General features: G+C 42.1%; 2 protein-coding genes across 2 annotated transcripts; both read right to left on the reverse strand.

Moving 5' to 3' along the window:
- Nucleotides 1-81: 81 nt before the first annotated feature.
- Nucleotides 82-2774, reverse strand: LOC137935889 (GDSL esterase/lipase 7). Its single transcript, XM_068780286.1, has 5 exons — nt 2399-2774; nt 2057-2184; nt 1193-1441; nt 722-974; nt 82-626 (listed from the first exon to the last, which is right to left on the reverse strand). The coding sequence occupies exons 1-5, from the start codon at nt 2724-2726 to the stop codon at nt 406-408; spliced, it is 1179 nt and encodes a 392-aa protein (XP_068636387.1). The 5' UTR covers nt 2727-2774; the 3' UTR covers nt 82-405.
- Nucleotides 2775-9055: 6281 nt separating this feature from the next.
- LOC137936864 (UDP-glycosyltransferase 89B2-like) lies at nt 9056-10895 on the reverse strand. The gene has a single exon (XM_068781797.1). It carries the CDS (start codon nt 10681-10683, stop codon nt 9280-9282), a length of 1404 nt encoding a protein of 467 aa, XP_068637898.1. The 5' UTR covers nt 10684-10895; the 3' UTR covers nt 9056-9279.
- Nucleotides 10896-11252: the final 357 nt, after the last annotated feature.

The raw sequence follows: 11252 nt of genomic DNA on the forward strand, positions 1-11252 counted from the left end.
ATCCGATCGAAGCTAAGTAATACAACTTTATAGTGGAATTCTTGAAAGGGTTATCATCGTTACCGATGGAAATTTCACCAGGTGACAAATTGCTTCAGTTTTCTCATGGTTAGAACTTTCTGAGTTCTTGTTGCAGAGCAATGAAAAAGAAAAAGCAAGAACAAGTTACTGCTAGTGCCTTTTATTACGACATTAGTAGCTATATCAACTTAATACAAAAACATATTACCAAAGCCTACCTTCACTGTCCGGGGTTATAAAGCCAACGTTAATCATACTCTACCAACTTTTCTACGTCAAGATTAAGCAATCGATAGACTTATTTTGAAGAATCGGTGACAGAATAATTGGGAACGAAGCAGCAGCAGCGCAGCTTGGCAGTTCTTCGCCTTTTTTAATGGGGATCTATATCTTCGCCAACTCGTAGACGCTGACAGGATGGCAGTTTGTTGCTTCTGGGGTGTAACAGCTTTGGGCTATGATGGCATTAACGGCCTGGGTCGGATGGAAGGAATCCCAGAAAACGTATTCCTCCCTGTTAAGACAAGGTACTTGATTGGGTAGACAGCTGACCGTGCCTCCAAACCTTCCATTTCCACAACATGCCTTGTTTGCTACTGTAAACCCTACACCAACTCAAATCAGAAAATCAATTAATCAACTGTAAACATTCCTTGGCCAGTTTCCGTTTAATATCTTTAGAATCGTTAATCTGCTTTACCGTATTTGGAAGGATTGTGGACGATATCGGAGAAAACGCTGTAGACATCGTGGAAGACGAAGTATGAACCAGGGAGGGTTGAATTGAGTGAGGGGACAAGCTGCTGAAGCCGTTCGTTGAACGCAGAGACAATGTAGTTTACTCGCTCCACACAACTGTCATTTCCATTGACCATAGCTAACTGGCTTGGAATGCAGCCCAGCGCTCCGATCCCTACCAGGACTATCTTCCTCGCCCCTAACTCATATAGTTTCTGCAGATTCAAGGTACAGACAGTCCATACTTGATAAAATGAACCCAGAAACATTAATTGGTCTAATGCGTTTTAAATACCAACATAAATATCTGTATGTGAGGCTATGAGACTCGACGATATCCCTCTCAAGTTTCAGTATGGTTGTAATTGATTTCTGAAAAGGTTGGTGCCTTGTAAGGGAAAGCATTGAATTTAGAAAGGAGCGAGACGATTACCGAAAGTTGCAGAGAATAGATGGAGATGAGGAGATCTGCGAAGGCTTCTCTGCTGTAGACGTGGGGGCTGGCATATATCTTTGGAAGGAGGTAGTTGTTGATGTAGTCATTGCTGCCAACGTTGATGACAAAAATGGATTTCGCCAGGTATTGCAGAAGGGCTTCCCGTGTTTGGAAAAGAAGTCCGAGATCCAGCGCCAACGTCTTCTCAAATAGTGCTAGCTGCCCGTTGAAGGACACCCTCCCTCCCTGCCAACAGAAGATCATTAACAAGAAGCACATGCACAATACAGAAATTGGAGTGTCAACTGGGTTTTCTGTTTTCCGCCATTGCCAATGGTTCAGGTGTTCCTGCCACGGTTTAATTAGAATTACTCTTATGGTTGGCCATTCACGTATTTATAATACTGTCATCTGACAGTCTGTATCCACAGGAGGTATTGAAGTTCAAGGTGACATGTAGACCATCCCTTCAGAAGGACCCCCACCCTAAATGTGCTCATGCAGTAGCAAAGCATTTACTTCTTCTAGGATGGGGTTCCCTAAATTTTACAATTTGGCTCATGGATATCCTATGAACTCCATTAAAGTCCATTTAATTGGTACTAAGATGGAGCCAATGTTCTGAAGCATCCCTAAGCCCTTGCTCCTTGTAACAGATTTGTTTTCCATTCGTGGCCAAGCGTGTCTCACAAAAGGCTCCGGCTTATTAATTTCCCTTTGCACATTTGATTTAAAGCTTCATGTTCAGACGACTGCATCTGAACTGTCGTTTCTCGTAGAAACTAATCGATATGGAAATAGGAAGGAGGAAACATGTAGAATCTAATTTTAACTTGCGGAAGAGAGTTTCAGAGGACTAACGTAGTGCTTGCCGGTTTCGTCGAGGATGCCGGCGGCAGCTGATGCATAGTTGATTCCTCTCAGGATTTTAGCGCCTTTTGATGTCGGACTCAGATATGGTGGCGTGAATGGCAAACCCAGAAGTTGAGCTACGGTCAATTTGGAGAAGTTTAAACATAACAAAATGTTAAAACAGATTAAACCCCTGTAAATAGCCAAAAGAATAGAAGATTGGGAGAAGAGAAAGAGTAATATCTGGTTTGGACCAGGAGAGGATTAAAGTACAATGAGGAAAGAGACTGAACCAGTTACTTCGACTGAGAGAAATGTAGATCGACAGAGAGAGAAAGAGAGGAACATTACCACCATAATCTACGACAGTGAGGCCGTTACAGAACCGTCCACTAGGAAACCCAAAATCGATCCCATAGGGTTGATAGTTAGCTCGCGCAAGAGAGGGAATGAAGTTGTTGTTCCCGTCGTCGATCAATGAATCGCCAAAGATGAACATGGCGGGTGCCAGTGGGCTCTTCGTCTCCTCTGCACCCACGGAAAGGAAGGCAAAGAGCACAATTCCGAGGCTAAGAGAGTGCAATACGGAAGAAAAACTTTTCACTGATCTCTTCCCCATCGTTTCCGCAGAGCTTCCCAATGCTGCTGCGCCAGTGACCCAGTAAGTCACTGAAAACATTTGTGCCTGAGCTCGATCCTCTGAAGATTCATAAATTCACTCAACTGAAACGCGGGGGGGTTGTTGCATGTTACAATCCTGTTACTCTTTTACTTCTGCCTACGCTGCACCTATCCTGCCTTCTGTATCTCCTTTTTTCTCTAAGAGTGGTAAATGCGATTGGCTGGAAATATTAATTGCGGCACTGGGAGGCACACATGAAGACTGGAAAAGGAAAATGACACTGCTACTGAGATTATAGAGGTTCTCCTGTCGTGTAGAAATATCATCGGGCTTCTTAGAAATCTCTGTAGAACTTCTAAAACTCGGGTTCATCGTTCCACTATTCCCTGTGAAATGCATCCATCGTCTCGGAATCCAGAGGCTGGTCAATGGAGCAAAGCGTACCTCTATATCAGCTCCAACTGTTTCCAGCTAGGTGACAGCCGGGAATAGCTTCAGAGAGTTAATAGTTACGGCCATTAGCAAGAGGATGTCAGAAAGGACAAGACGCTTCAGGTTTCTAGGGGTTTTGTTGTTTCTGGGAATAAATCTAACAAAGCAAAACCTTAAGTGGCTTCAGGAATGATTTCTACCTTCCATAGCAATCGGGAATATCCAGTCATGTGAAGCTAGATTAAGAAAATTTTGCTGCTACTTTCGTTCCGTTATGGGTAGAAGGAATAGAAGGAAGATAGAAAGAAGAAAGACAGTACGGTGGAGCTCGTACAGAATTCTGTTGAAATTGTTAGCTTTTGTAATGGAATAAAAAACACTCTCTTCAGAGTGACAAAGCAGGCAAGGTTGAAGATGAAGTTTAAAAAAAAAAAAAAAAAACTTGTTCAGGTTCCAACATTACCTAGCCGTGGTACACAACATTATTGCACCCTCAGTATTCTATAATTTCACACGCCAATTCCAATAGAGTATGAAGCAATCGATATGAATTCATGAATCAAAAGATATTGCATTTTTTCAAAAAGATTTTGTAGACAACTACAAATAATCCACATATGAAGACAATAAGGATTCTTCATTTTTCTTGTTTTCTCCTCCTCTTACTACTATTATTATCTTCAATTGCTCTTATTGAATTTCCGATTGTGCTATAATTAGGTCTCAAACATGTATTCACTCTCTTTCAGTCCTATAAGTCAGACACTCTAACACAGAAACCCAAACTCGAAAAATCTAAGAAAATCTATAACCTCAAACCTTACCCAATCAATGAATAGTCCCATATTGATTAGAGAGAACAAATGTATTAAATTTATTAGTTGAAAAAAAATAAGTCCAAAATCCAACTAATAAATTTAGTCAACCCTACATAAACCGAACCATCCCCTCCCAGTTCTCGTAATTTGACACGTCTTTACCTGGTCCCCGGAGTGGCTTTCGAAAGCAAAGTTTGACCAGAGAAAATAGAAACTGACGCGAATCTCGTAAAAACACTCACAAGAGGCAGTGGACCACTTTACCGCATTCCTCAAGCCTTCTCCCTCCCTCAAACGTATCAAAACCGGCAGATGAAACTAATTACAGTCTGGGATCATCTTGACAGTAATTTTTCTTCATTCTCTTCAATAATATCGTTTTTCATATGCTTGAATTCTGCAAATAGACAGTAGTAGATTAAGAGCTAGCTCACCCTTTGAAGCAATTCAAAGAGACAAACTCTGCTGCAATCTGCAATTCGTGGAACGAAATGGCGTGCTTCTGATGCCAGGTTGGTTTAATGTCTCACTTTCCTCCTTACATCTAGGATATTTATAAATTTCTGATCAGCTCCTGAAAACGCGGCAACACAAAATCTTCTCCGTCATGGCACCCGATTGGAGATTAAAATAATAAAAAAAAAGTCTGAACACCCTTAGCACAACTTGTTTCAAAATTTGAATGTGATTTTGTTGTCTGAAACGATAAGCTTCACTGTAGCATAGATAAATGTATAGAAGGAACAACTGTGGAATCAGAGGGGGAGGTTTTGTCTCTTATCTAGCTACAGAAAGTCATGCGTAAGGTTTCCCATGGTCAAAAATCTAAAGGAGCCGCCATTTTCAAGGAGCATCAGGCCGATTGATCTGAAAGAGGAGACTCTCTTCAGATTCATTCTTAATAGGCAATAGAGGAAGACGTTAAGATCACCTCCACTAACCAGTATAAGAAACCGTGCCAGACCCGAGTTGCGGTTTCGTGATTCTCTTTCATCTACTTCTGCTTCAAAGTCTCAGAAAGAACCATACTTTTATGTCCCCAGCACAGATTTTTATTCATATGGGAACTAGAGTCCAATAATATAAATAGCGGAGCCCTAGGTCCGGTGTGTGTCCGGCCTCGGCCACAACCTTCCCTGTTCTTGTCGCATGCATGGCAGCAGACAGGCCCGGAACACTCATATCTTCCATTCCACACTATCCTACATCGCAGGCCTCCGTTTTCAGGTCGCCCCCAACAAACCAGATTCAAAATTTCAACCTTTGAGCACATTCTCTTTGAGTTGTTCCATGCTTTTACGAAAAAAGCCCAAGGACTCTTAACCAGATAAAAGTGACAAGTAGCAGTTAAAATATCCTCAGAGGTGGTCCTGCAACCCTAACTAGTATTTTTTGACCCCCGTCGACTACTCTATAAATCCCACCTAACACCTCTCTTCCCTCCTCTCTCTTCTCTTTCAGTCGTTATTGCAAATAAAGCATTGGAAGGAAAAGGAAAAATGATACCCATAAGATTTCACAGCTTACTACTCGGGCGTATGTTGGTTCTTCTTGCTCTACCTCACTCCTGTGCAAGTATCTTTCAAGGTCTCTGCTCTTAGTTCTCTTTCTTTGTTTTCTTTTTCTGCTCGCTCTGCTTCATGTCTTTGGAGCTTTATAACAAACCTTCTAACGTGTTGATTGCAGAAGCGAAACAGGTGCCTAGTGAAGATGGACGTTTGTTGAATGGCATCCATGCAGTTCTTGTTCAGCAGGTAAGGTTGTCGAACTTCAGTAGTGATGAAACCATCTTATATAATATGAAGACTTCCACTCAAAATGGATATACGTGTTAATTACCAGGAATGTCCGCTGAAACTTGAGGCCACTACTACCGGTAGCAGAAAGCTTAGAGGATGGAGAATGGTAGAAAAGGCAGATGATCAGGTGATGGGGTCGATGAAAGCTGAAGAGGGGAAGCTGGAAGCTGCTTCAAAGATTTCAGGTGCAACTCTTGTTGCCAAATGTGAGAATGAAAAGGGGGAGCCCTACGTAGAGCATAAACTGAGCGTCATAGATCAAAGAAGCATTCTTCCTATGAGTATCACTGTAGGGAGTTTTCTATCCTTTAGTGCTGACTATTATGTGCCAAAACCCCATCCACCAAAGAACAATTGAGAAAAAAATCACCACTCTGTAGTCATTGCAGGGTAGCTTCTGTTTTTTTTCTTTTCTTTCTTCAGTATTTATGCTTCTTCTTTGTTATTCTATATGTGTGAAAACAAGTGAGATATATCATTCAGTATATGTATGTATTTCGATCTTAGTATTCAAAGGAATTTGCTTCAGAGATATTTTATGTTCATTTTTTTCCCGAACTACAACTCTCCAAATTTCCTATCGCCCAAATTACTTAAGAGCGTAAAGAATAATGTATGGTTTTGAGGTAGTTTTTGTTAGCAATTTCCGGCTTTTTTATAGACGACCCATTATCCCTTAGACGTAGGAAGGTGGGCAGTTGTAACCTCCCTGTTTTGATAGTAAAAGATGAATATAAAAATTCGGATATGGTCTAGCAGAGTTAGCATATGTCTTCTCCATCAAGAACTTTTGAATAGACGAGACACTATTTTGCAATTTTTGGAATTTGATCGCCATGGCTGGAAGTAAGTGTCCATTATTCCGTCTACATTACATTATGTTAGAAATTCAATTCTTACAGTTTTGTGGTAGTGCAGACAATTAAGATGATCATCATAGTTCTATATGAAAATTTGGTTGTTTTAATGCAGACAGACCTGGTGTTTTAGAGAAACAATTTGGAACAAAGGCAGCCAAGGATGAAAAGGTCTCTCTTGCTCTCTCTCTCTCTACACACACGCATATACAACCGAGCTATTCCCATATTTGCTACACTTGTCTAACCTCACTGCAACTTAATTCTATTTCATATTGCTCAACATAGAAAAGCGGCAACTTCCTCGTGGCGAAGACTACTCCGACCTTCGTGGCCATGGAAGTTGAGAAGGGCAATGATAAAGTGAATCTTCCAAACCCGAAGCGGACTTCTTTCACTCGTGGAAGCATAGGGTCTTCTTTTGCATCTAAAGAAGAGACGATCAAAGAAAATTCTGAAAAAAAATGAATCAGAAAAGCTTCTCAAAGCAGGTTTAGACACTCTGAACATGCTTGAGTAGGGTGGCATCGAACCGAGCGGCTCAAGCTTGGCTCCATTCAGACTCGATTCATTTTGGTTTGGTTTATCTTGATCTCAAATTGAATTTAAGATCAACATCAGACTCGTTTAAGTTAACGAGCTAAACATGAGCAAACCATGGTTCAATTGAGAAGCTCGTGAGCCAGCTCATTACTTAACAAGGGCTCAAGCGAGGCTTCAAATTAGTCGGGATTCAACAGCGACAACAACGAGTTCGGGAATTAGAAATGGGATTTGGGGCTAGGAAGAAATTAGATTGTTGGAGCGATTTTACTGGGCATCCTCTTTCTCTCTTCGCCAGGCTAAACAACGATGAAGTTGCCCCCGTTGGTCGACACTCAGTAGCCCCTGCAAGAACTTTAACACTGGGCAGAAAGCTCAACTATCAGCGCCCTGAGAGTTGGCCATCTTTTCTGTAGTCAACACTAGTAACACATCTCCACTTATATCTATTCCCTAGTTGCTTTCTTCATTGAGGTGGTTCATGTTATCAAGAAATGTTGTTGAGAATCATCCCTCTGCAGGAAAAACTGAAGAAGGAATTGTCCATGGAATATCGATGAAAATCTTCATTTAATACTGGTTTTACATCATAGTTTTACATTATTATATGTTCTTTAACAAGTGAAACTTTCTATCCGCATAATCACTCTAATCAAAAGTACTCAGGGGGGACAAAGAGTGAGAGAAGGGCCCCTTAAGCCGATATTGCCATTATGGTTGCTAGCGAAAATAATAAAAGTAATATATATCATATATATATATAGCTCCCTCTCCTTGCGTGGGATTTTTGGAATTAGATGCCCTAATTCTAAACTAACGGGAACAATAATAATAATAGCACAAGAAAGTAAAAACAAACATGAGAACAAACAAGATTTATACAAGTTTGCCTCAAGGTGAGACTTCGTCCTGTTTTCTGCTGTTACAGTAATCCATTATAAAGATGAAATAGTTTACAAGAGAAATCTCACACACTTATAGGTGGTTTTTTCTTTAACCTCTCTTGGCCGCAACTAATGCTTCTCGGATTGTCAAACCCTAATAGCGGCACTCCAAATATAAAGAGGAAACTAGGGTAATTGTGATACAAGAGTAAACTTTTCAAACTGCCCTTAATGAAATAATAGTTAATATATCGTGGACCGGGCGAGGGCTCAACCCCCACACCCATGGGAGGGGGCCTTACCGTCTCCCTTCCAACCCCCGCAACGACCTTACAGCAAAGGTCAATCCGCATACCGACTCAGTGTAGGGCGTTGATTAATCTCCACAACTTAACATGAGAACCTTCAACACATATGATGCTTTAAAATCAAATTCAGTTTGTGGAAGTGATTAATTTTGCATTGAAGATATACATATGGCATAGTTTTGTTTGAGTAAAAAAGCCAACCATGCTATATTTTTTTCTAATACTTTATTAAAATAAATAGAAGTTAATGGAACGCGTACAATACATAACATTTTAAAAAACTAGAATATTTTTTTCAAATAAAATTTTAAATTAAAAAATATCTTTAATCATAATGAAAGGTGTTAAATAGGTAAGAATATGATTTTTTTTAATGAATTAATATACAATTTTTATATTTTATTATTATAAAAAATAAGGCAATAAAATATTTACCTTCAAATAAGATTATAAAAAACTAATTTAAACTTTTTACAAAATATTGTACTAAATTAAATATTATCTTAAATCAACAATGTAAGGTATTAATTATATTAGAAAAATAATTTTAAAATAATTAATAAATATATTTATATTTTTATTATATTAACTAGGAGGTAATAAAATGTGCAAGATTTTAAGAACCAAATATTAATATTTTTAAATTACAAATAAACTTAAATCAATAATAAAAGGAAAACATGAGAAAAAGGAATACTGACATCGTGCATTGACGATGTGTATGGTAATTTATCGTTCACGTCGGACGACTTGTTGATGTGATGACGTGTCAGGTGTCAAGAAGTTGGTTATTTTCAATGGTAGGTTGAAAGTCGCCATGGAAATAGCTTTAAACTTTGGAATCGAAGAAGATAACGATCTACCTGGTTTTCCACAAAGACCAATTTCTCGAGTATTTAAGTACAGACACTAAAACCACCCTTCTCCTCTTATTCTGTCTTCACTCCGCAATAGGATCGACCAATTGCGTCAGGGATTGGTTCCGATCAATTCCTCCACCAACCCATCCAACTCCTTGATGGAACTCCCTCCGCTAGCCACCGCACCCAACGCTGCTGCACTCAACTCCTTCGCTCGGCCCCACCGTGGCCGCTCTACACCCACCGACTCGGCCACCGCGCGAGCCAATCCTGCCGGGTCAGGAATGGTCTCTGCACCTTCGCATACCCGCACCGCCACACCCGACTCTTCCAGCAGCGTCGCGTTCACGAACTGATCGGCCCCCATCGGCCAGATCAGAAACGAGACACCCGCCACGATTCCCTCCAGCACCGAGTTCCACCCGCAGTGACTTAGAAACACGCCCACTGATTGGTGACTCAGTATCGCCACCTGCGGGGCCCAACCCCTTATGACTATGCCCCTTTCGCCGACGCTCGCCTCGAATCCAGCGGGTACTACGCCGAAGTTTCCGGCGTCGTGACCACGGGTCGCCTCCTTCACGCACCACACGAAAGCGGCTCCACTCCGTTCAAGTCCCTTCGCCACCGCTTCCATCTGCTGCCGCGACAGCACCGCCTGGCTTCCAAAGCAGACGAAAACCACAGAACTCTCTTCCCGCCCGTCTAGCCACGTCATCACGTCCTCTAGCCGGACTGAGCTGGACCCTCCTCTGTTGTCAGTCTCCGTTGGGCGTAAATGTAATGGACCCACTGCCCATACACGAAGATGACCCAGAGCCTTCTTCAGATGCTCCAGATACTGTTTCTCCAACTCCGTGAATGAATTGACGACGAGTCCCCAGCTCGCTATATTGGCCTGCATTCCGTCTTTAATAAATTCGGCTAATTCGTCCCCCTCTTTGTAGCTTCTGTAGACGGTTGACAGCTGCCACCACGGATAAGTAGGGGTCCCCCGTATCTCCGGGAAAGAGACTGGATGGTCGGAGTCAGACGTGTTGGGACGCTTGGGCATGCGGCTCCAGAGCGAGTTGATGACAGAAATCGCGAAGGCGCCGGAGGGCGAGAAGACAAGGCGAGGGATGCCGAGGTCGGCAGCGAGGTGGAGTGTCCAGCCGAGAAAAATATCGGAGATGACGGCTGAGGGAGGTATCGGTTGGGAGCGGGCCCAGGAGAGGACGGGCTGGTGAAGGGATGAGAAAGCCCGCATCATGTGACCGAAAAAGGAGATGGGAAGGTCCTTGACGTTCTCGACGCCATCGGGGATGGAAGGGTGTTTGGGGAATGGAAGGACTAATGTCTGGATGGAGGAGGAGTTGGAGAGGAGAGGGGAAAGGAGGGAAAGGTTCTTTGGGGTGACGAGGACGGTGACTAGCAGACCCCGGGAGGAAAGCTGGTGGGCGTGATCAAGAAGGGGGATGAGGTGCCCTTGCGCAGGGTAAGGGATGACGAGGATGTGTGAGCCGCCGGACATGATCGACGCGGTATGCAGACAAGAACGCGGAAGGATAGTTTTCGACAGTGGCGAGGTGGAGACGCCTTTCCGCCGAAAAGCTGTCGGATTGAGTTCTATGACAGAATTGAACAGGCGTGGACAGGAAATCAAGGACTCCGTAATCGATGGGTATCTGGTGATTTACGGCAATCCAGTTAGATGATGAGGTGGGAGTCCGGATCATCCGGTACCCCGCAATGAGGTTACGAAGCTGACATTTCTGATTAGTTTTATGGATAGATCTACTTCTCCAACATGGGTTGTCAAGTGCAAACTTGTTTGATCGTCGAAAATTTCCATAAACCATTAAATCATTCTCTATCTCCTGTGCTTTCTCTAATGAATCCATCTACTGGTAATATTTCAGCTTCCAATAACTAGTTTGGATGCTGTCTCCCTCACTCGAGATGTTGTCGCTTTGAGCGAAGCCAAACTGAACTTTATTTTAATATTTTGAATTCGAACTCGAGTCTAAAATTGTAATCGAACTTGAGCCTAATAATTTTTATCGAGTTCAAGCAAAGTTTGAGCTCCAACCTATATTTAAA

The sequence above is a fragment of the Aristolochia californica genome, unplaced genomic scaffold, assembly GCF_029961685.1.
Source record: "Aristolochia californica isolate CCGP_79_NKW_82.1479 unplaced genomic scaffold, dmAriCali1.0.hap1 SCAF_7, whole genome shotgun sequence".
In the NCBI taxonomy this organism is placed as follows: domain Eukaryota; kingdom Viridiplantae; phylum Streptophyta; class Magnoliopsida; order Piperales; family Aristolochiaceae; genus Aristolochia; species Aristolochia californica.